At 40.8% G+C, this 24,642-nt stretch overlaps 1 protein-coding gene across 4 annotated transcripts in view; it reads left to right on the top strand.

The window, feature by feature from the left end:
* The window catches only part of LOC128865875 (DNA ligase 1), a 39,331-nt gene that overhangs the window by 9,691 nt on the left and 4,998 nt on the right, over positions 1 to 24,642 (top strand). For 3 of the 4 annotated variants that reach the window (XM_054106265.1, XM_054106263.1, XM_054106264.1), the window contains exons 2-5: positions 3,296 to 3,605; positions 13,965 to 14,189; positions 21,226 to 22,008; positions 22,270 to 22,468. In XM_054106265.1, the coding sequence (XP_053962240.1) occupies positions 3,392 to 3,605; positions 13,965 to 14,189; positions 21,226 to 22,008; positions 22,270 to 22,468 (1,421 nt within the window). In that variant the 5' untranslated portion in view covers positions 3,296 to 3,391. The remainder of the gene's footprint in view (positions 1 to 3,295; positions 3,606 to 13,964; positions 14,190 to 21,225; positions 22,009 to 22,269; positions 22,469 to 24,642) is intronic. The other variant, XM_054106266.1, reaches the window with a different exon arrangement.

The following is a 24,642-nucleotide window of genomic DNA, read 5'->3' as shown; positions in this document are numbered from 1 at the left end:
TTTAGTAACCAATGATAAAAATTACCATTCAAAAATTAATTCAATAAAAAACTTAATATTAGGCTTTGAGAATGCTATTTATTTTTTTAAATTCGGAATCGATTCTCTTATCATCCTCATAATAGTAATTCCAAAATTTAGTATTTAATTGCTATATTTGTTATTTGAGTTTTTCCTTTATTATATATATATTTTATAGATATATATATATTTTTTGTGTTAATATTGAAGCTCTCTAATTTATTTAAAATATGGTTCCATATAAAGATGGCAGCGTTAAGCGGAAAAAAGCTGATTAAATTCACTTAAGGAAGTAATTTAATAACAATGATTTTTACCGATATTTTGTAAAAGCAATCCTTCGCAACGATTATAGTATTCCTTAACACTCATAACGAAACATCGGTCAAAATGACCGATAGTGAATTTCGTGCTGGAATAGTGGCTAAACTGCTTGACCTTGACAGCTGCCCCTCCTCCTACCTTCCTCCCTCCCCCTACCATCGCCACTGAACAGGTTTTCATTTAGTTGGCGTGACGCTATTGTCTTGTGCACATCCCAAGTTCGATTTCGGTCGGTCAGATTTACCGTGTGTTTGTATTCAAGCTTTATAGGTTTCGTTAATTTCAGTTTCATGTTTTTTTTAATGATTGACATGTCAATTATGTAAAATAAAAACTTTTTTTGATTGTAAATGCTTAATAATTATTGTAGTACCTTATTATTTACCTCATTTTAACTGAAAAAAAAACATAACAATAAAAAAACATAAAAAGTAACGATTTCGGTCAAAATTACCTTATGTTTCGCTTAGTGTCACAAAAATCATGTTTCGTTATAAGTGTTAAATAAAAATACAGTACTACAACTAAAGTAATCCATACATTGTCATTGGTCCCTCTGTGCGGCAAAAAACGTACATCTACCTACGCAAAGAATGTTCAACATCGAAAAGCGGCAATCACAACAGACAGCCAGACGATTCGCCAATCGACTCTCATTCCTGCTCTCGTTCTCTAAAAAACAGGTGGTACGACGCGGAATGTCATGCTGCCGCAGAAAGAAAAGATGCTGCCTATAGAGCCACGCTGCGATCGGGCGCAACGCGAGCCATATGGGATCGCTACCGAGAGCAAAGAGAGAAGAGAATTATCAGAAAGAAGAAACGAGAGGCCGAAATACGATACGAGTGCGAGGAGCTTGAGATGCTGGCCAATAGGAACAATGCCCGAAAATTCTACCGCAAAGTTTGGGGGCTTACAGAAGGATTTAAGACCAGGGCGTTTTTTTTTGTAAGAACAAAGACGACAACTAGGTGACTGACATCCAGAGCATACTTAAATTATGGAGGGAACATTTCTCGAACCTGCTAAATAGTGATAGCCTCGCATATCGCAGAAAATGTGAAGATCCCAATACCCCAATCGTTGACGGCGGAATTGTCATTCCGCTACCCGACCATGACGAGGTGAGAATAGCGATAACGAGGCTAAAGTACAAGAAAGCCGCGGGCGCCGACGGACTGCCGGCTGAACTATTCAAACATGGTGGCGAGGAGCTGGTAAGGTGCATGCATCAGCTTCTATGCAAAATATGGTCGGATGAAAGCATGCCTACTGATTGGAATTTAAGTGTGCTCTGCCCAATCCATAAGAAGGGTGATCCTGCAATCTGTACCAATTACCGCGGGATTAAATACATAATAAATAAATAATTGGCGCGTACACTTCTGTTAGGCGCTTGGCCGAGCTCCTCCTCTTATTTGTGATGTGCGTCTTGATGTTGTTCCACAAATGGAGGGACCTACAGTTTCAAGCCGACTCCGAACGGCAGATATTTTTATGAGGAGCTTTTTAATGGCAGAAATACACTCGGAAGTTTTCCATTGCCTGCCGAGGGGCGACCGCTATTAAAAAAATGTTTTTATTAATTTTGCTTTCACCGAGATTCGAACCGACGTCTCTCTGTGAATTCCGAATGGTAATCACGCACCAACGCATTCGGTTACGGCGGCCGCGGGATTAGTCTTCTAAATATCGCCTATAAGGTTCTAGCGAGCGTATTGTGTGAATGGAAGTCCCCCGTCAACCAATAGATTGGACCTTATCAGTGTGGCTTTAGACCTGGAAAGTCCACCATCGACCAAATATTTACAATACGCCAAATTTTGGAAAAGATCCTTGAAAGGAGAATCGACACTCACCATCTCTTCGTCGACAGTACGAAAAGGAGTTATCTGTATGTCGCGATGTCTGAATCTGGTATCCCCACAAAACTAATACGGCTTTGCAAAATCACGTTGCTCAACACCAGCAGCGCCGTCAGAATTGGGATGTTGGAGAGCATCGTACGAGCCGCAGAACTTAATCGCTCAAGCACAAAATTTTATAAGAGCGTACAATTGTTGGCGTTTGCCGATGATATTGACATCATCGGTCTTAACAACCGCGCTGTTAGTTCTGCCTTCTCCAAACTGGATAAAGAGGCAAAGCGAATGGGACTGGTGGTGAACGAGGACAAAATGAAGTACCTCCTGTCATCAAACAAATAGTCGGCGCACTCGCGTATCGGCATCCACGTCACTATTGACAGTTACGATTTCGAGGTTGTAAAATACTTCATTTATTTAGGAACCAGCATTAACACCGATAATAATGTCAGCCTGCAAATCCAACGTAGAATCTCTCTTGCCAACAAGTGCTACTTTGGACTAAGTAGGCAACTAAGTAATAAAGTCCTCTCTTGACGAACAAAACTAACACTCTACAAGACTCTCATCATGCCCCTCCTAACGTATAGCGCAGAAGCGTGGACGATGACAACATCCGATGAAGCGACGCTTGGAGTGTTTGAGAGAAAGATTCGATTATAGTATTCCTTAAATAAAAAATGCAGTACTACAACTAAAGTAATGGGTTGTTGCGTGACTACCATTCGGAGTACTTAGGTTCGAATCTCCGTGAAACACCAAAATGAAGAAAAAGTTTTTTCTAATAGCGGCCGCCCCTCGGCAGGTAATGGCAGACCTCCGAGTATATTGCTGCAATGAACTCTTGTGACTCGTAAATCCATACAATCCACTGTGGACATGAAGCATTAAGTGATTTCACAACATTAAGGCATTTCATTGTTCTCATTAAAAAAGCTTCCCATAAATTCACATAATAACATTAATTTTCATTACAAACCTACATATACGCATACCCATACGTATATACTTGTATTTAGTTTAATAAACCTTCAATTAACGCCTAAGATTTCCAATTAAATGTAGCTTTCTAATACCATTTCCAGACTTCAGATACTTTTCATCCATACTTGAAGGAAAACGTATTAAAGAGCGAAGCACAGCAAATAAAGCAAGTATTGTGGAAAGAAACCAGAATCAGTATGACGGGAACTGCTTGTTTTCTGTTCCTACTGCACCTTATTTGCATGACATCTGGCTTGCAAGCGCAGCGTTCACCCTATTCGCTACAGGCAGCAGTTGATGAATTGCATCGCCGAGAAGCCGCCAAATATCCACTAAATGCACCACCATCTCAACAACATTACCTTACCGGAGCATTGGGCACTGCTGTCGACCAAGATTACTGGGATGACGGTGAGTAAAGACAACCAGGGAGAAAATAAAAACCTCATGAGCGAAAACAACTCACAAACATATGTGGAGCTTATGTGCTTTTACTTATGCTCGAGAATGATTGCAATTTCGCCTTGCGACTGTTGATCAGACTTCATGTAAACAGGTACTAACGACAAACACAAAGCAGTACGCTAAAAAGAGTAAAACAACGATTGAGGAGGTGATTTTTTATTTATGCAAAATAATGTTACACAATTTTTAGCATATCCACAAATTTAAGTAGAAAAATTTTACAAGTCTGGTCATAAAAAAGTTCTGAACGTTCAATATGCCGAAAAAAAAATTTAACTGCTAATTTAAAAAAAAAAAAAATAAATAAATAGATTTACAAAAATGCAATTCGCACTATATTTGAATAAGCATTTTGTTCCGTTCGTAACTATAAATATTTTGTTTTCATAATCAGCTGTTTTAGGTTCGTTTAAATAGTGCATCAATTTGTATAGCAAATAATTAGCAACAACCTCTATTGAATGTGGATCTGTTATTGGAAACGGCATCGATCTGAGAGTGAAAATAAGTGTTTCTACACCTCAAAGTTATTTTGTGTCAATATACTATAAGTGTTCTAAACAAGCAATATGCAATAATATGTTACAAATAGATTCTTACAACGTAGATAGACGGTGGCGTTAATCGGGATCGCCGTCTGTCTAGGCTATTATATGTAGTATGGCTTAAGCCACGTTAACGGGGTTTATTATCCAATTAGTATAGGAAGATGTTGTAGAATAAATAGAAACAACTTTGGGGGAAGTTTGACGGAAGGTGAAGGTGTTGCGCTGGTAAATAACAGCAACCAATGAAGGGATGGAGGAACCATCGAGCAGTATGGTGAAGATTCAGAGAATGATATGTAATAATTTAACAATGTTGCTTAATGGTAACTCCAATTTACCTAATGAAGTGTGGTAGGCACCTGCAATGTAGTAGGAACCATCGGACTTATTTCGTCCTCGACGTTCCGTTACTGAAGAAATATTGGCTAAAATTGCAAGAAATTTTAAGCTCCAAGCATGTAAATGTACTTATATATTCAGAATGCTTGTTTATTTTTATCGCACAGTGCACAAATGAGAGACTAGCGCTCAGTGAGCTATAATCGACTTCTTGAGATTCCTGATTATTGACCTCACAACAAATCCATGGAAAACGCGTGTATAAAAAAGGCGACTGCGCGAAATCGGTAGCAAAATTTAATGTTAAAACTGTATTTTAATTTTCCTTTGCAATCAGAAACGGCATCTAAACTTTATTACATGTATAGAGGAAGTTGTCAATGGTTTGAAATATGCATTTATCAAAGCTCGCAGCGATTGCCCCCGTCAGAGCATTGATGAATCCATGGCTAAGTTAAAACGCACGCCTTCGCTAAAACAGTATCTTTCGATGAAACAGATTAAACGTGGCATTAAAATTTGGCAAAGGTGTGACTCTTATAAAGTGTGTGACACCAATAACAGGTGTTATTTTGAATAGAAATGCGCTATCGAGAGATGATTAATGATATTTTATGGCCGGAATTGGAGAGTATTGATCTGGACAACGTTTACTTTCAACAAGACGGCACTACGTGCCACACAAGCAATGAAACCATTGATATTTTACGGGAAAAGTTTCCGGACCGTGTTATCCCTCGAAAAGGTGATCGCAATTGCCCACCGAGATCTTGTGATTTAACACCTTGTGACTTTTTTCTTTGGGGCCACGTAAAAGAGAAGGTCTACGCCAACAGCCCAGGGTCGATTGAAGACCTCAAAGATAGAATTCGTGAGGCTATCGAGGATATAGGGCAGTCACTTTGCAATTCGGTTATGGAAATATTCATGAAAAGGATATTGTCCTGTAAGCGTGGTCGTGGGGGTCATTTGCCTGATGTTATTTTCCACTATTAACTGCATACCTAACTCTTTATAATGAAATAAACAGCCGATCATGTTTATTAAAATATAGCATTTTTCTTTGAATATCAAAATAACACCAGTTATTGGAAAAATCGTTACTTATGACTTTAACATTTATGCCGGCAAGGATAACTGCCCAGCCCCAACTGGAACTTTAGGTGAGCGGGTCGTTACTAAATTGTCCAAAACTATACGAAGTCCAGATACGGTCGATCGATTTTTCACCTTACACAATAGGGTGAAAACTTTACCATTTCCTTGCGTCGGGGCATGTACATACATATTCAACACAGAAAGAGCGTGACACAACGCATGCACTCGTAGATGTTCATTCAAATTGTTTTCCCGTTATTTTGTGCCCACTTAAATTTTCATACTTGCGTAAATATGGGTATGTATACACTCACTAAGTATTCTTTGTAGCTTTAATGCGGAGAAAATTGCTGGTTCACCCACTTCTTTAGCACTCCTTCTTTCCATTAGAATGTTGTGTAACTACGAGTAGCAAAATAATTGAATTTTACTGGGAGCTTCTTTGGCTATTGTACGAGTATAGAAGGGTTATTTATGAATTGTACGGCTATGAGAACAATTCAACAAATGCAATTAGAATTGTAGGAAATTCAATTTGGCATAGTCGCTTGCATATAATTGTAAATGTAGCTGTAATTACGCGAACAATGAGAGTAGACTTCCGACGTCTTGCCTACAATTTCATACGTTTTATATCAATTAAGGATAACGCAGAGGACTTTAGTTCTGCCTTCTCCAAACTGGATAAAAAGGCAAAGCGAATGAGTCTGGTGGTGAACGACGGCAAAACAAAGTACCTCCTGTCATCAGACAAACAATCGGCGCACTCGCGAATCTGCACCCACATCACTATTGACAGTTATGATTTTGAGGTTGGAAAAGACTTCGACTATCAGCCTCGAAATCCAATGTAGAATCTCTCTCGCCAATAAGTGCTACTTTGGACTAAGTAGGCAACTGAGTAGTAAAGTCCTCTCTCGAAAAACAAAACTAACACTCTGCAAGGCTCTCATCATGCCCGTCCTACCGTATGGTGCAGAAGAGTGGGCGATGATGGACGGGCGATGGAACGATGAGCTATATGACCTTTAGGACCACAAAGACACAGCGCAGCGAATAAGGATCCAGCGGCTACGTTGGCTGGGTCATGTCGTCCGAATGGATACAAACGCTCCGGCTCTGAAAGTATTCGATGCGGAACCAGTTGGTGGTAACAGAGGAAGAGGAAGGCCTCCTCTGCGTAGGAAAGAACACTTGGTGTGTCCAATTGGTGCCGGTTAGCGCCAGAAGGAAACAACTGGCGCGCTTTGAAAAATTCGAACAAAATCGCGCAAGCGATTTTCTCGCCAATTAAGAAGAAGAAGAAGAACGTAGAGGGCTGGCGAAACATTCTTGAGATTTAATCATAATCCAGATCCTAAAACCATACCCAGATTCTAAAACTGAAAATCCTATTATCTAATAATTTATAATTTTAAGAAATGTGTTTCAGTTTCAAATGTTTCAAGTGACCTCCAGACTTTAAACTATTACAATGGCACCGTCCTGTTGAAACCACATATCGTCCACATCCGTATCTTCCAATTCGGGCCATAAAAAGTTCGTTATCATCTCACGATAGCGAACACTATTCACAGTAACTGCCTGACAGGCCTTGGAAAAAATACGGCCCAATGATGCCGCCGGCCCATAAACCGCACCAAACAGTCACTCTTTGTGGGTGCATTGGTTTTTGGGCAATCACTCTTGGATTACCATTCGCCCAAATGCGGCAATTCTGCTTATTGACGAATCCACTGTGGTGAAAATGTACCTCATCACTGAAGATGAAAAAATCACGAAGTGCGCGATATGCATTTTGATTTGAACGCCCGTTTTCATAATAAGCCTGAATAACTTTAACGCGTTGCTCGATTGTGTATCTTGTCATGGTTCAAATTGAGTTAGTCTGAAATTGAAAAATGCCAAATGAAATGCAGAAAAAAACATGGCATTTAGGTGTGGTTCACATTCAACATCGACTCTTGAAATTTAACCATCCTTTATTATTAATGTGTCTGTCGTCACACTTGACAAAATTGCGAAAAATAAAGTAACTGTTTTCTGTTCACCATGTCTCAATCGAAAATACTCGAAATACTTTCGAAAAATAACTTTGATGAACTGAGAACTATATTAAAAGATTACAATCCAAACACAATTGCCTTAAAAGAGATTCACTGCACCAACAATTTCAAACCTCTCCCACCATAAGGATAAAATGGCATTTATTTTACCTTATCCTTAATTTTTGTGCTAAACAAGGTATTGCTTTATTTGTCAAGGAAAATATTCTATTGAAATTGATATTAAAATAAAAATATTCATAATTTCCATTTACATATCTTCCACCCCAAGAAGCAATGAACTAAATTCTTTCAATTACTTTGCCTTAATACCATTGCTAGTTGGAACACCCAGTGTCCTTTGATACCAATAGTCGGGGACGCATAGTAGAAAGAGCCGTTACAGCATCCAACCTTTGTATTCTCAAGAAGGGCAAGCCGACACACTTTTTCACACATGGTACTTTCACACATAATGATATTACAAGCATTTCTTTGTCTTTTTTGCCACATGCCACCTGGGAGGAACGAAATGCTTAATTTTTCCTATTTCCCAAATTTGTGGCAAAGTAAACATAATTTAAGTGACAAGGGAATCGATAAGGTTCTCCTTGTCTTCCTTTGAGAACTTTAAGTCCTCTGGACCTGACGGAATATATCCAGCAATGTTTAAAAAAGGAGGAGACAGGCTGATTGAGGCCCTGAAAAGGATCTTCACAGCCTGTCTTGCAGTTGGTTATATACCATCAAAATGGCGACGCGTAAGAGTGGTATTTATTCCGAAACCAGGAAAAGATGACTACTCCCTAGCATCGTTCATGTTGAAAAGTCTGGAACGAGTGGTGGAGAAACCTATTCGAGTGGGGGTATTGCCGAGAAGTCCACTTAGTAGAAATCAACACGCTTACCAGAGTGGAAAATCATGTGAATCAGCCTTACACGATCTTGTTAGCAAGATTGAAGTCGGGCTGGAAGTTGACGAATACACAATGGTCGTGTTCGCTTTTGATAATGTCACTTTCGGCTCGATATATTATTCTGCCGAACGACACGGAGTTAATCAAGCCATTATAAAATGGATATATTCCATGCTCTCTGAGAGGCTGTTAACCACTGGTGGGAGCAGTGACGAACAAATCACAGTCAGGGCCAAGCAAGGATGTCCCCAAGGCGGTGTTCTTTCTCCGCTGCTGTGGTGCTTCTTCGTAGACTCTCTATTAGTGGAGATGCAGGAACTCGGTTTTCACGTCCAAGCATTTGCGGACGACGTCTGTGCGCTAACATCGGATAAATCCTTAAGGAGGCTTTGCACGAAAGTGCAGAGGGTTCTTGACAGAATCGATGACTGGTGCATGAGACAAGGTCTTTCCGTTAATCCGAACAAAACAACCATAGTCTTGTTTACGAGAAAACGGAAATTTGATGGACTCAGTCTTCCAACACTGAAAGGTGTGACACTTGGTCTTTCCAACGAAGTTAAATATCTAGGAGTAATCTTGGATAAGAAGCTGACTTGGGAGACACATGTTTCACTGAAGGTGAATCGTGCATTGAAGATTTTTCAGCAATGCCATAGAGCCTTTGGCAAAACCTGGGGTCTGAAACCTGCTGTGGTCCTATGGATATACACAGCACTTATCAGACCAATCACCACTTACGCTTCTGTGGTCTGGTGGCGACGGAGCATGGTTAAGTCTACAATCCGGGAACTATACAGGCTGCAAAGAAGTGTATGTTTATGCATCACGGGTGCCATGAGTACAACCTCTGGTGATGCCCTAAATGCTACGCTTGATTTGCTCCCCCTGGATCTTAAGATACAACAGGAAGCAATAAAAGCAATGTGCATAAATATGGTTTCTGGCACGAAGATGGAACTTCGGGACACAGAGAAATCTTTAAGTTGCTGTCGGAGCAGTATCCACTGTTTTTGGCACCTAAATATGACCTGATACCCACAGTTTCATTTGGAAGGAAATTTGATGTCAGATTTCCATTGCGTGAGCAATGGAGCAATCCAGAATGCATGCAGGGAGGTTTGACGGATATTTTCTTTACCGATGGGTCCACGAATGAAATAGGGTCTGGAGCCGGATGGTACTTAAACGATAGTAATAAGTATCACTATGCTATGGGGGGAATGGCAACTGTTTTCCAAACAGAAGTTTTTGCCATCCTGAAAGTAGCCGAATGAATAATCGAGAGGAGATGGAGCGGGAAACAGATTGGAGTCTTCAGGGACAGTCAGGCTGCATTAAAGGCCCTGGAGAACGCGAAGCAAACGTCAAAGATTGTTCAAGAATGTAAGAAGAAGCTTAATTCTGTCGCAAGACAAAACAGGCTTGTACCTTTATGGGTTCCGGGACACTCCGGTGTTCAAGGAAACGAAATTGACGACGAATTGGCCAACCGTGGATCAGCGGTGCCCCCACAGGGGCCAGAGCCAATAATCGAAATCAGTCCCGCAGGAATCAAGAATTGGATCAGCGATTGTGTAGGCAATCTACATAAAGAGCGATGGTCCGGTCTGGAACGCTGCAGAACTGCAAAGGGTTTTGTTACAAGTCCGAACAAAAAACTGTAAAACTTTCTACTAAAACTTAAAAGGAAAGATATTCGGTTGATGGTCGGCATCATTACAGGACACAACCCGTGGGGTCAGCACATGGCCACCATTGGAATCATCGAAAACCCGGTATGCCTGTCATGCTTGGAGGAGGCGGATAGCACTGAGCACTTTCTCTGTGAGTGTCCTGCCTTTGCTAGAGCAAGGCTACGAGTATCGGGTTCCGATGTCATGAGAATGAGTAATATTCGTTCTCTAAAACTAGAGGATATTTACAGATTTTCCAAAGAATCTGGAAAATTCTCACAGGACTAACTATTTCTATCTCTGTCTCTATTCTTTCCTATCTCTTTCTCTGATACTTTTCTCCTTCCCTCCTTGACTATCTACCCCCTTTCCAGAGCTTTAAATACAATGGGCTCTGTGGCCTGAGTGTTTTAGGAGCCACCAAATCTCCTGGTGCTCCTTGGCTCGACCTTTTCAAATTCAAATTCAAACATAATTTTCGGAAGAAAAATTAAAAGGGAAATTTCCTGCATTAAATCCATTAGTGATTGCCACATGCCACCTGGGAGGAACGAAATGCTTAATTTTTCCTATTTCCCAAATTTGTGGCAAAGTAAACATAATTTTCGGAAGAAAAAGTAAAATCCGATAGTGAAACCATTTTCGATCTGGATAGGATTGTCGAGTTTGTTGATCAGTATTGTTCCTAGTACAATATTGTTTTCACTATAAGAATGATTCCTCTGTCCTGGAACCGTAGTATCTATTCAAAGAAACTAATTCAAATATCCATCAAATAAAATCATATCGACCTTTAGTATTTCTTTTATATCTTGTTTGCCAAAATTATTGGAAAAAATAACAGTAAATATTTAAAGCTTCACAATTATATATATAAAAATATATATAATCAGCGCGTACATCCTTTTTGGGTGTTTGGCCGAGCTCCTCCTCCTATTTGTGACGTGCGTCTTGATGTTGTTCCACAAATGGAGGGACCTACAGTTTCAAGCCGACTCCGAACGGCAGATATTTTTATGAGGAGCTTTTTTATGGCAGAAATACACTCGGAAGTTTGCCATTGCCTGCCGAGGAGTGACCGCTATAAGAAAAATGTTTTTATTAATTTTGGTTTCACCGAGATTCGAACCAACGTTCTCTCTGTGTAATCCGAATGGTAATCACGCACCAACCCATTCGGCTACGGCGGCCGCCTTCACAATTATGCGGATTTAATTAATTGCTCTCAATCAGGTCAGATTTAAGTCAGGGAAAAGCTACGCTGCTGCTCTCCTATACGAGGCGTGTTAAAAAAAAGGTGAATTTTCATTTTTTTTTCACAAAATAATTATTTATGTCCTTTCATGGGTCTGTTTAAGCTTTGAAACAGGAAAATGTCGCAAGGGGCCAAGTCAGGGAAAAGCTACGCTGATGCTCTCCTATACGAGGTGTATAAAAAAAAGGTGAATTTTCATTTTTTTTCACAAAATATTTATTTATGTCCTTTCATGGGTCTGTTTAACCTTTGAAACAGGGAATTGTCGCAAGGGGCCAAATCTGGGGACTACGGTGCCTGAGGCATGATAACGGTGTTGTTTTCGGCCAAATAATCTCGAACAAGCAAAGGTGAGGGAGCAGGTACATTATCATGATGCAAAAGCCATGCATTTTTTGTCCACAATTCTGGGCGTTTATTCGTATTGCTTCACGCAAACGGCGCATAACTTCAAAATAATACTCCTTATTTACCGTAAGAACTCCTGGTGCACTACGCCACGGTAATCGAAGAAAACAGTGAATAAAACCTTGACATTTAATTGAACTTAGCGTTCTGTTTTTGGTCTTGGCTCTCCCGTACTCTTCCATTTGGACGATTGGGCTTTGGTTTCGATGTCATAACCATGTACCCATGATTCGTCACTTTTAGCGAGGTTAGCGCTTTCCAAGCATTGGAAAGAAGCCATGAAAGCAGAGCTTGATGCATTAAAAGCATGCGGAATATGGGAGTTAGTCAATATTCCAAGCGGGAAGCGGACCATTGGCTCTAAATAGGTCTTCAAGGTGAAGCGTGATGCAGATGGTAACGTGTGTAAATACAAAACACGAGTTGTTCCGACGGGGTATACGCAAATTGAAGGCATCGACTACGAGGAAACTTACGCCCCCGTTGTGCGATACACCTCACTTCGCATACTCATTGCCATGGTTGAAAAACTTAACTTACGAATACGGCAAATGGACGCAGTCACAGCATTCCTCAATGGTAAACTATATAGAATAGGGCATTTACATGAAACCACCAGAGTGATGGGGCGGAACGCGTTTGTAAATTAAAGCGGTCCTTATATGGACTAAAGCAATCCAGTAGAGTCTGAAATGAACGCTTGAATGACTCGCTACTCCGTTTTGGTGTGGTTCGTAGTGAAATCGATCAATGTGTGTACTTCCTTCCAATTAAAACGAAAACCTTGATTATCGCTATTTATGTCGACGGCGTACTCATCCTAAGCAACGACAGAGTATTGGAAGACAAGCTAAAATCTAATTTGTGCCACAATTTTCGAATGAAGAACTTGGGTGATGCCAGCTCAATACTAGGAATTAGAATAACGCGTATTGAAGATCAAAGGACTATCTTACTAGATCAAAAGCATTACTTACTTGATGTATTGAATCGCTTTAATATGTTAGATTGCAATCCAATCTCGACGCCACTGGACCCGAACCAAAAGTTGACGAAAAGTCAATGCCCAACGGAAACAGCTGATATTGAACAAATGTCTCAGAAGAATTGACCAGGCCGGATATAGCATGTTGCAACAGCAACTTCGAAACTAACCATTTTGTACTGTGACAACAAAAGAGCTGAGGATAAGGCCAACAACATTTCATACTCGTATTCTAGAAATCACGTACTCATCAAACTTAAGTATTTGCATAAAAGAATTAACAATAATGAATTAAAGTTAGTTCATGTATCTTCCGATGAAATGATGCTTTGAAAAAAAGTTTACCTAAAATCAAACTAGAATATTTTTCAAAGAAATTTGGACTAAATTGATAATTTACATACTGATTTATGTATCTTGCCTTTGTATTAAAATATGTAATTGAACCAGTATAAGGATATTGAAAAGCTATGTCACAACATATTGTAAAAATATCTCGTTCAGAGGGGATATTGTAAATGTGAACGAGGCTTAATATTTAATAGCAGCTTACTTATGTTAGCTAAAATAAACTTCCTTCTTCTTTGCATTTGGATATCTAACATAACAGATGGTTTTTAATTCTTTACATACATATATAATTGGCGCGTATACCCTTTTTGGGTGTTTGGCGGAGCTCCTCCTCCTATTTGTGACGTGCGTCTTGATGTTGTTCCACAAATGGAGGGAATTATAGCTTCAAGCCGACTCCGAACGGCAGATATTTTTTATGAGGAGCTTTTTCATGGCAGAAATACACTCGGAGGTTTGTCATTGCTTACTAAGGAGCAGCCGATATTAGAAAAAACATTTTCTAGGGTTACGAATCACTTTATTTCAGAATGGTAGTCACGGACAACCCATTCGGCTACGGCCGCCGAATATACATACTTACATACATACGTACATACATATATACGAGTACATAAATCAACCTAAAATTTACTTTCTTCTCACTCTACGGCACTTTAACACTATATTTCCCCCACTTTCAGATTCAGATTTCCCTATAAACACACGCAACAAAAACAGCAATAGTCACAGATTGAATAAATTGATTGTCAAATATTTGGAACGACAAAAATATAAACCCGATCAGGATGGTATTGGCTTAGGACCGTTCGGTGGCTACATATATGATGAGGATAATAACCAGCTCTTCATAGAGCCCGATGAAAATAAGCGTTCATCATACTTTAGAGAGCGTAACAGTAAATATGGTAAGTCAAGTACTTTAAAGTAAAACGCTTGAAACTCACTTAGTGAATTATAAAAGTGCTTAGGATAATATGGAGAAGTGTGCAAATGCAAGCCAACTTTTGTTCCGTAACGAAACGTAAGGCAATGGATAGGTTTCAGAAGAGCACACGTATTTCCCCTTACGATTTTTTCCGCTAAGTTGCATTACATTGACGAAAGTAGGTTTTTGTTTTTATGTTGTAGCATATCCAATACCGAACATGAGTGAGGAAGGTGAGTTGTTAAATACATTCACTTGGAAACAGTATATAATTTTTTTGTCAATGCAACTAAACTTTTCAAGTTATTCAAATTTGATTTAATATTGAAAGTAATAGAGAAGGACAGTTCTGTACATTCTCCTGTCGATAGGTCCAAGCGTCATACCACCAGGCTGCTTCACAAATTGCCGAACAACCGTGCCCCACTTGCTTTCCCCAGCGATCAGGTTCAAGTAGCGATCAAGCAAAAGCTTCTAAAGCCATGTGCCCTGATTGAATTACCGAGTCTATTGGCAGTAGGATGTCTCACAAAGGTCTTCAACTTGTTTATGGCCGCTCTCATAATTCTTGACAAGTGAACAATTAAATTTAAACATTATCAGACTGTTAAATTTATCAGGCTGTTAGAAAAAACTTTTTTACATTTTGGTGTTTCACGGAGATTCGATCCTACATCTTCCGAATGGTAGTCAGGCACCAACCCATTCGACTATGGCGGATACCAATGTGTACATGTACAAAGTAAAAACTGGCGGAGAAGGAAGAAAAGCAAATTTTAATGAAACTATTTTTATCATTACAAGATATTTGTAATCAAAATAAATAAAATGTTCCAAAACGCCAACAGGGTTGCGAAGCATAACTTTACAAGGTATCAATATTTTACTAATGCAATGTATAAATACGGTATTCATACAGTATTGATACGATACTTTTACATTGTATAGGTACATGCATAAGTTTTCGAAAACATCCTATAACCCCTTGCAGACATTTGCTAGAGCCTGAGCCATCTCCCAGGCATCTCAAGAGGCATATTTTCAACTACACTGACGAGATCGAGGAGAAAACACAAATACAACTACTGTTGATTATTACCAACGTCCTAAACTCCAGACCCCCGAATTCCTTTATCGAAGGCTAACCACCTATTTCAGACGAAGAGCTTCAGTTGCCTCGCGTGACTCTTACATATCCGGAATCGACCGCGACATACCCCATATATGTCCAGCATGTGAAGGCCCACCGCAAGGCACATCAAACCTACTGACCTAACACCTCCTCGCTCTCAACCCAACCTGTCGCACAACACGATTTCTGGGCCTACCGTTATATGAGTTAAACGAAGGAGATCGGTGACTACAACGCATTGTCAGAGCTTAGTAAGCTAGAAGTCCACGTAACATATATATACAGTAGGTTCTGTTTTTATGCGGCTTTTTTTTATGCGGTTTTGAAATAGTGCGGTTTTTTTTTTAATTACAAAATGCATGTCGACCTATCGGGAATTGTACATATAAACAAGATTCTAAACCAGCTAAGCAAAAACTCATCACAGATTACATCAGAAATGCTAACCCTACAAGTATGGAACCGCCTGCATAACTATCTAGATCAGACGTGCACATTTCCTCAAGTGACGAAAGTGATTTTACGCCAAATCCTAAACGAACGCGCAACATGTGGGTATTGTCTGATTCTATTTCTGACTTAAATTTATTTTTCGATTCTGACGTTTCTTAAATAAAGATATAATTTTCAAAAATACAATATTTTGTTTGTGCGATTTTATTTAATTATTTCAGATTCATGCGGTCTATGGAACGTATCTATAGTTATAATATGGGACTAGTGCCCTTTTTTATGCGATTTTATTACATTATTTCAGATTTATGCGGTTTTAGCATTTGAAACGTATCTATAGTTTTACTATAGAACTAGTAGCTTTTTTTATGCTGTTTTTTTTTATGCTGTTTCTTGCGGAACGTATCTACCGCATAAAAACAGAACCTACTGTATATATATATAAATAACTTACAATGAAAAACAAAACAGAACCCAGGTTGAGGCACGTTGCTTCAGAGTTCTGAGATTATAAAAAATATTCAGAAAGAAACAAGTTTACAAACGTAATAAAAAATGGCCGCCGTAGCCAAATAAATTGGTACGTGACTACCATTCGGGAGTGCGTAGGTTCGAATCTCCGTGCATGAAAGACCTAAATTATAGAAAGTTTTTTCTAATAGCGGTCACCCCTCGGCAGGCAAGGGCAAACTTTCGAGTGTTCGTAGCCGACTTAAAACTGTAGGTCACCGCATTCATGGAACAACATCGTGATGCACACCACAAGTCTGAAGAAGAAAGCGCCAGTTATATAAATAAAAATATGGAATAGCAAAAGCATAAAAGAATAATTTAGTGGACAAATTAAAAGTAAATAAATTTTCTACTTATATAGTGGTTGACGAGAGCATGATCATCGGCCTTAACAAATATATGCGTGCACGGTTTTACCAGGAAGATAGCGTTGCAGGTTGGGAAAAGCCTGTGGATATACTCGCAATATACACTAAATTCACTGTGGATGGCCTATATAATACTTTTAAAGATATAATGTTCAATAGCAACATAATTGGTTATTATAATACAAATGAATATTATGCACTAATATTCTAAGTATTTTATAACTTCTTAGAGGTATCGAGGTACAAGCGTAATGGTCGGACATGATATCTCTTTCAGAGCAGTTTTAGTAAGTGACATCCCAGATGTGCTAATTGTAAAACTTGTATGTCATTCTGCAACAATTATCGCCAATATAGGTTATTTAGTATTACCTAGATAGATTTGTTAACACATTATTCTCCCGATTGGAGAAGTTTTCCTTGGCCATGACTGCAACAAACTCATAAATATGATACTATTCCAAACATATGTTTCAGAAAGTGCAGTTCTTTATTACTGCATCAAAAGGGATAAACCGGTGGCAGAAATATTTAGAGGAATTGAGTTTTTTAATTCATAAGAGGATGATTATTCCATTTTCCAAGAATGAAGAAAATTAGAATTCAATTTTTCAAAGGAGGAAAAATGGAGCTTTTTGGGAAGTTGAAAATTTTGGCGCAAAATGAAGGAATCGAAAATTTTGAATAGCAATTAACTTTTTTCAAATTACCGCACAATGGCTAAATTACGGACTCCCTAAATCAGAAGGCGTGACAAAGAAGTGAGAGCCAATCTGTCTAAATCTTAGCTCTAGGAGCGACCACAATCTTCTCATTTGGCGGGGAAACCACCCATCGGGTTCCCTGTCTAGCTAGATCATCCGACGAAGTTTCCTGCTATATCCCTGTGATCAGGCAGCAAGATGAGCTACTACATAAGCGCCAATGATTGCTTATTAAAAAATAAGTTCATATACGAACTGCTTTTATAAAATTTCTTGAATGCCAGCCGGGGAGGTTGGTAATGATTTGTCTCTTCAGTCTATGTAGTAGTTTACAAATACTATTGGGTTGGAGGGAAAGTTCTGTCGTATTTTATTAGGCAGGTAATATATAGGCTAATCCAAGCTCAAAAATGTATATTGGCTGTTCCAATGTCTTTCAACAAACGTTGTCAAGCTTATGAAATTTAATTTAATAGGACGTAAGTCACTAAGTGCCCTGCACTCTCACTTCTTCTTCTTCTTAATTGGCGCGATAACCGCTTACGCGATTTTGGCCGAGATTAACAAAGCGCGCCAATCGTTTCTCTCTCGTGCTAACCGGCGCCAATTGGACACACCAAGTGAAGCCAAGTCCTTCTCCACCTGATCTTTCCAACGCAGAGGAGGCCTTCCTCTTCCTCTGCTACCACCAGCTGGTACCGCATCGAATACTTTCAAAGCCGGAGCGTTTGTATCCATTCGGACGACATGACCCAGCCAACGAAGCCGCTGGATCTTTATTCGCTGCGCTATGTCTATGTCGTCGTAAAGCTCATACAGCTCATCGTTCCATCGTCTACGATATTCGCCATTGCCAACGTGCAAAGGTCCAAAAATCTTACGCAGAATCTTTCTCTCGAACACTCCAAGCGTCGCTTCATCGGATGTTGTCATCGTCCAAGCTTCTGCGCCATACGTTAGGACGGGCATGATGAGAGTCTTGTAGAGTGTTAGTTTTGTTCGTCGAGAGAGGACTTTACTGCTCAATTGCCTACTTAGTCCAAAGTAGCACTTGTTGGCAAGAGAGATTCTACGTTGGATTTCAAGGCTGACATTGTTATCGGTGTTAATGCTGGTTCCTAAATACACGAAGTTTTTTACAACCTCAAAATTATAACTGTCAACAGTGACGTGGGTGCCGATACGCGAGTGCGCCGACTGTTTGTTTGAAGACAGGAGGTACTTCGTTTTGTCCTCGTTCACCACCAAACCCATTCGCTTTGCCTCTTTATCCAGTTTGGAGAAGGCAGAACTAACAGCGCGGTTGTTAAGGCCGATGATGTCAATATCATCGGCATACGCCAGCAATTGTACGCTCTTATAAAAAATTGTGCCTGAGCGATTAAGTTCTGCGGCTCGTACGATGCTCTCCAACATCAGGTTAAAGAAGTCACACGACAGCGAGTCACCCTGTCTGAAACCTCGTTTGGTATCAAACGGCTCGGAGAGGTCCTTCCCAATTCTGACGGCGCTGCTGGTGTTGAGCAACGTCATCTTACATAGCCGTATTAGTTTTGCGGGGATACCAAATTCAGACATCGCGGCATACAGGTAACTCCTTTCCGTACTGTCGAATGCAGCTTTGAAGTCGACGAAAAGGTGGTGTGTGTCGATTCTCCTTTCATGGGTCTTTTCCAAGATTTGGCGTATTGAGAATATTTGGTCAATGGTGGACTTTCCAGGTCTGAAGCCACACTGATAAGGTCCAATCAGTTGGTTGACGGTGGGCTTCAGCCTTTCACACAATACGCTCGCTAGAACCTTATAGGCGATATTTAGAAGACTAATCCCGCGGTAATTGGCACAAATTGCAGGATCGCCCTTCTTATGGATTGGGCAGAGCACACTTAAATTCCAATCGGCAGGCATGCTTTCATCCGACCATATTTTGCATAGGAGCTGATGCATGCACCTTACCAGCTCCTCGCCGCCATGTTTGAATAGCTCAGCCGGCAGTCCGTCGGCGCCCGCGGCTTTGTTGTTTTTTAGCCGTGATATTGCTATTCTCACCTCGTCATGGTCGGGTAACGGAACGACAATTCCGTCGTCAACGATTGGGGTATCGGGATCTTCACATTCTCTATGACATGCGCAGCTGTCACCGTTTAACAGGTTCGAGAAGTGTTCCCTCCATAATTTAAGATTGCTCTGTACGTCAGTCACCAGATCGCCGTCTTTGTTCTTACAGGAAAACGCCCCGGTCTTGAAACCTTCTGTAAGCCGCCGAACTTTCTGGTAAAATTTTCGGGCGTTGTTCCTGTTGGCCAGCATCTCAAGCTCCTCGCACTCACGTATTTCGGCCTCTCGTTTCTTCTGTCGGATAATACGTCTCTCTTCCTTTTTCAGCTCTCTGTAGCGATCCCACATGGCTCGCGTTGCGCCCGATCGCAGCGTGGCTCTATAGGCGGCATCCTTTCTTTCTGCGGCAGCATGACATTCCTCGTCGTACCAATTGTTTTTTCGGGCTCGCCGGAATCCGATTTCTTCTTCGGCGGCGGTACGTAGTGAACGAGAAATGTTGCTCCATTGCTCGCGCATGCCGGTTTGTTGGGCAGTGCTCTCCGAGAGCAGGAGTGAGAGTCGAGTGGCGAATCTTCTGGCTGTCTGTTGTGATTGCAGCTTTTCGATGTCGAACATTCTTTGCGTAGGTAGATGTACGTTTTTTGCTGCACAGAGGCGGGTGCGCAGCTTGGCTGCAACAAGGTAATGATCCGAGTCGATGTTGGGCCCTCGGATCGTACGTACATCTAATACACTAGAAGCGTGTCTTCCATCTATCACAACATGATCGATCTGGTTTCGCGTTTTTCGATCAGGAGACAGCCAGGTAGCTTGGTGTATCTTTTTATGCTGGAATCTGGTGCTGCAGACTACCATGTTTCGGGCCCCGGCGAAGTCGATCAGCCTCTGTCCGTTACCGGATGTTTCGTTGTGCAGGCTGAATTTTCCGACTGTGGGACCAAAAATTCCCTCCTTGCCCACCCTGGCGTTGAAGTCGCCAAGCACGATTTTTATGTCGTGGCGGGGGCAGCGCTCATAGGAACGTTCCAAGCGCTCATAGAAGGAATCTTTGGTCGCATCGTCCTTCTCTTCCGTCGGGGCGTGGGCGCAAATTAGCGAGATGTTAAAAAATCGCGCTTTGATGCGGATTATTGCGAGACGCTCGTCCACCGGAGTGAACGACAGTACTTGGCGACGAAGTCTCTCTCCCACAACAAATCCGACACCGAATTTGCGCTCCTTTACATGGCAGCTGTAGTAGACGTCGCAAGGTCCTATGGTTTTCTTACCTTGCCCCGTCCATCGCATCTCTTGGATGGCAGTGATGTCAGCCTTTACTCTCACGAGGACATCAACCAGCCGGGCAGAGGCACCTTCCCCATTAAGGGACCGGACATTCCAGGTGCATGCCCTCAAATCATATTCCTTATTTCGTTTGCAGGGGTCGTCATCAGTAAAGGCAGTTCTCATCCGAGGCTTTGTAATTCTTTTCATTGGGGGGGATTTTTAAGTGGCGGGTCCCAAACCCAGCGCACAACCAGCTATCCTGGAATGCTTCGCCTTCTCACGTTAGCTCACTCCCGAACGGGTGTTCGGGAGCTACCCAGAGGATACGTGGGCTAATCCCGGCCGTTGTGAGCTGCTTGAACCATATGTAGAAGAATCGTCCTGGCCACTCCCAAGTGAATGGCGATCAGTAACTTTCCCCACTTGCGTGGACTTCTACACATGGAACCATCCTCTCACTCTCACTATATCTCATTAAATTGTGGTCGTAATCACTTTTTTTACATATACATTTTATAGAATCAGAACCTATCTCGGCATTTCGTGAACGTGACACTCAAGCTACTCCCGTAGATGGCATGACTACTCCCGAGCATTCTGAATTGACTGAGCAGTTCTTACGCGAAATCGAAGAGGCACAGGAACGAGAACGCGAAGAGCGCTACAAAGATGCCTTGCGCAATCTTTGGGAAAAGTATCAACAGCAGGAAAATGAAATAGAAGATGATTTGTTTGAGCAAAAAAAACGCATGCGAATGCCTCCCTACTATATGTTGATGCAGAAGAAACGCTCATATCCCGTCCTTCCGTGGCTACCATATACAGAACGTAGAAAACGTTTTCCCGTCGCGAAACGTTCAACCAAACACGCGCCCAACGAGAATATAAATTTAGGAAAGACCGATGATAAGGTAGCTGAAGAGTTGAGTGAGCTATTTGGTTCATCCGTGTCCTCTACAAGTGATGAGAAAAAGAAGCGCTCAACTGATGAACAAACACAGACTTCTTCAACACTCGCTCCCGGTATAACATCGACTACTTCAAATGATATCGTACTGGAGATACCGTCTAAGAAAAATAATGCTACTGAGACTGCTATAATTACTGTTCCATCGATAGATCCACACGAGCACCGTCAGCATGAGCACAGATCCGAGCATGCCCATAGTGGACATGCACAAAAAGAACAAAAGCATAGTAAACGCAGCGATCATCATGTTTCACACGAAAGTCATGAGGATGAAGAAGGCTCCGAATCCGAGGAGCATGAGGACGATGAAGGTGAAGAGGAGGATGAAGAAGGTAAAATATTTGAATTTCTTACAATAAAATATCTTACACCCAGTTTCGCCAATTAATTTTAAAATTTATCGGACTGTTAAATGTTCAAGTTTTACAATTTTTTATGAAGCTTTGCTATTGTAAATTTTCACAGATAAATTTAAAATAGATTGGCCTTAATGAAATTAAAAACCAACTAAATGTCGGGTGCATACATATAAAGAAATACAAAAATATGTACACACATACACATGTACATATGACTTTTTTCTTTTCCCATAGAATTCGAGGAAGAAGAGATCGAAGAACGTAAAAAGAAGCGTGATTTGAGAGCAGCGAAGCTCTTAAATCTGGAATTATTTCGAGGCGAACATGTCCCATCCTCCCACTTCAATATTCAGCGACAAAAGAAATCCATCGATTGGTCAAAATATTTTGGCATAGATAGAAAGAAGAAGGCTATAAAATTAGAGAATGCAGGGTAAGATTTCATTCTGAGTATTTCCATAAATAGTTTTCACGTTCGATATTCCAAAAGTACAATCAAATTGCCGACCGTATGTGAAAATGAAATGTCCCCGAACGAATATGAAGGCTAGATTAGGTTTCAGAAGTTCCCTGAATCCACAGTGTTGAGATCTTCCAGTTCATTAAAAATTATCCACTTAAAATGGTAAATTTTCGTCTGGATAGAGCAGGGCAATTCCGCAGGGGGTGCTAGATCAGCTTTCCTCACCGAGATAGCTTCTGTAGAAGTCATGTGTTGTCACGTCCATTCTCAGGTCAGGAACCCATGTTATCTTTAGATGAAGTGACTCAGCCATCTCGTTAAGAGATGTGCGGCATTTCATGGCTATTTTGGAGGTTTTTGACTGCATTATGAGACTTTATCGCCGCCTGGCTATCACTGAAAATGTAGATATCATCTCCAGGTGTTGCATCACACTTTACCATTGTTACGGCTTTTGTTATTGCCATCAGTTCAGCCTGAAAGATGCTACAGTAGACAGGAAGCCGAAAACTAAACGGGATCACCAGATGTTCAGAACACACACCTCCGACCAGGCTGCCTTTGAACTTTGAGCCATGTATGTATATACTCGGATGTCTTACTTCGTCCCGTTTCTAATCTTCGCTTGAGAGTAGGAAGGTCATGAATATTGTTATGGCAATTGTAGCCCGTGTTTAACCATTTGCTTTAGACGTTCGACCTTATTGCCACTCAGCGCGCGTTATATCTTTCCTGAACATCCACTGGAAGGAGATTTAATGTCGCATATAATACTTTCGATGGTGTGGTTGACATTGCATCGGTTATGAGAACAGATGCGAGTCTTTGAACATTGTCAACTTGTTTAATGTCCACTACAATACATTAGTGGAGAATTTGCCTAATTACCACTGTGCACAGCCAATATATTATTCTGGGTTTCAACCCCCAATTTTTCCCAATTAGCCTCTTGCAGGAGTATAAAGCCGTCATTGCTATGCGTACTCTATCTGCAACCTTGAGCCTCCAATTTAGCTTCCTATCCAGGACAAGACGAAGATATTTAGACCTTTTTGTTACTCTAAGGGGTTCCCAAGGGATATTTTTTTAGGAGCAGGTGTTTTATATCTCCTGGTAAAGACTTTCAGATCCCTTTTTTTCCGGATTTACTTCGGGCCCTCGACTTTTACTCCAAAGAGATAGTCTGTTGAGAAATCTTTGTCGAAAATCACACAATGGAAGGTGTTTACCAGTGACTGCTTTTACAATATCATCAGCGTATGAAATTATCTTTCCTACAATTTTTTTCGGGTTACTGGAGAAGATTACTGAGAGTCACGTTCCACAGAAGTGGAGAGATTACCTCACCGTGTGGTGTGCTCCTGACCGAAAATTTTCGATGGATGTTTCGCCCAAAATCTGCGCTTTTCATCCGCCCGATAACATTCGTTTTATAAACGAGAGTAGTGCACCGTTTACTCCCATTTCCGTTAGCGCTCTTATTATTCCTTCCGCATATATGTTATTGAAGGCACCCTCGATGTAGACAAATAATGTCTTTGCTGTATGCAAGTTGGGAAGGTGGTAACTTGTTATTAGTCTTTCCTCTGATATGCACAAACATTTTAGTCGAGCTGTAACTTGGAGTTAATTATTTATATCGCGCCAGAGAGATTACTGTCTAATGTCGTTTCAAGCATTCCCCAGTCTGTACGTTTGCGGTTTACAACGGGCTTCTACTACTTAGATGTCTAGAGCTTCCCTTCTCGCTGGTATCTGTTGTTGGAGGGCAACCAACCACTGCTTGGGTAGCGTTCTCTTCATTTGATCTAGGGAAGAGATACTCCTCATCCTTTATAGTATCAGAGAGCTCGGAGTATTCTCCCAGTATGTACTCTAGGGTAACTCTTTCAAAGGGTTCGCCTACCATACCAAACGATTGATTGCTAGGGAGAATAAATCCAGAGGTCGTTGATCAGCGAACCTTATTCATTTGACGCCTCATTGAAACCATCCCGCATCCGAGCAACTAAATTTTAATAAATTGGTTACGAGAATTTTTCCGAACCTGATCACCACTTAAAATATCGGTTTCCATCAATAATGGAAACAGACGGGCTCTTGGTTCCAGGACAAAAATATTTCATCCGATGGCCAATAATCCT

This window comes from Anastrepha ludens, chromosome 6, assembly GCF_028408465.1.
Source record: "Anastrepha ludens isolate Willacy chromosome 6, idAnaLude1.1, whole genome shotgun sequence".
Taxonomy (NCBI): Eukaryota; Metazoa; Arthropoda; class Insecta; order Diptera; family Tephritidae; genus Anastrepha; species Anastrepha ludens.
This window is presented reverse-complemented; position numbering and strand designations above follow the sequence as displayed.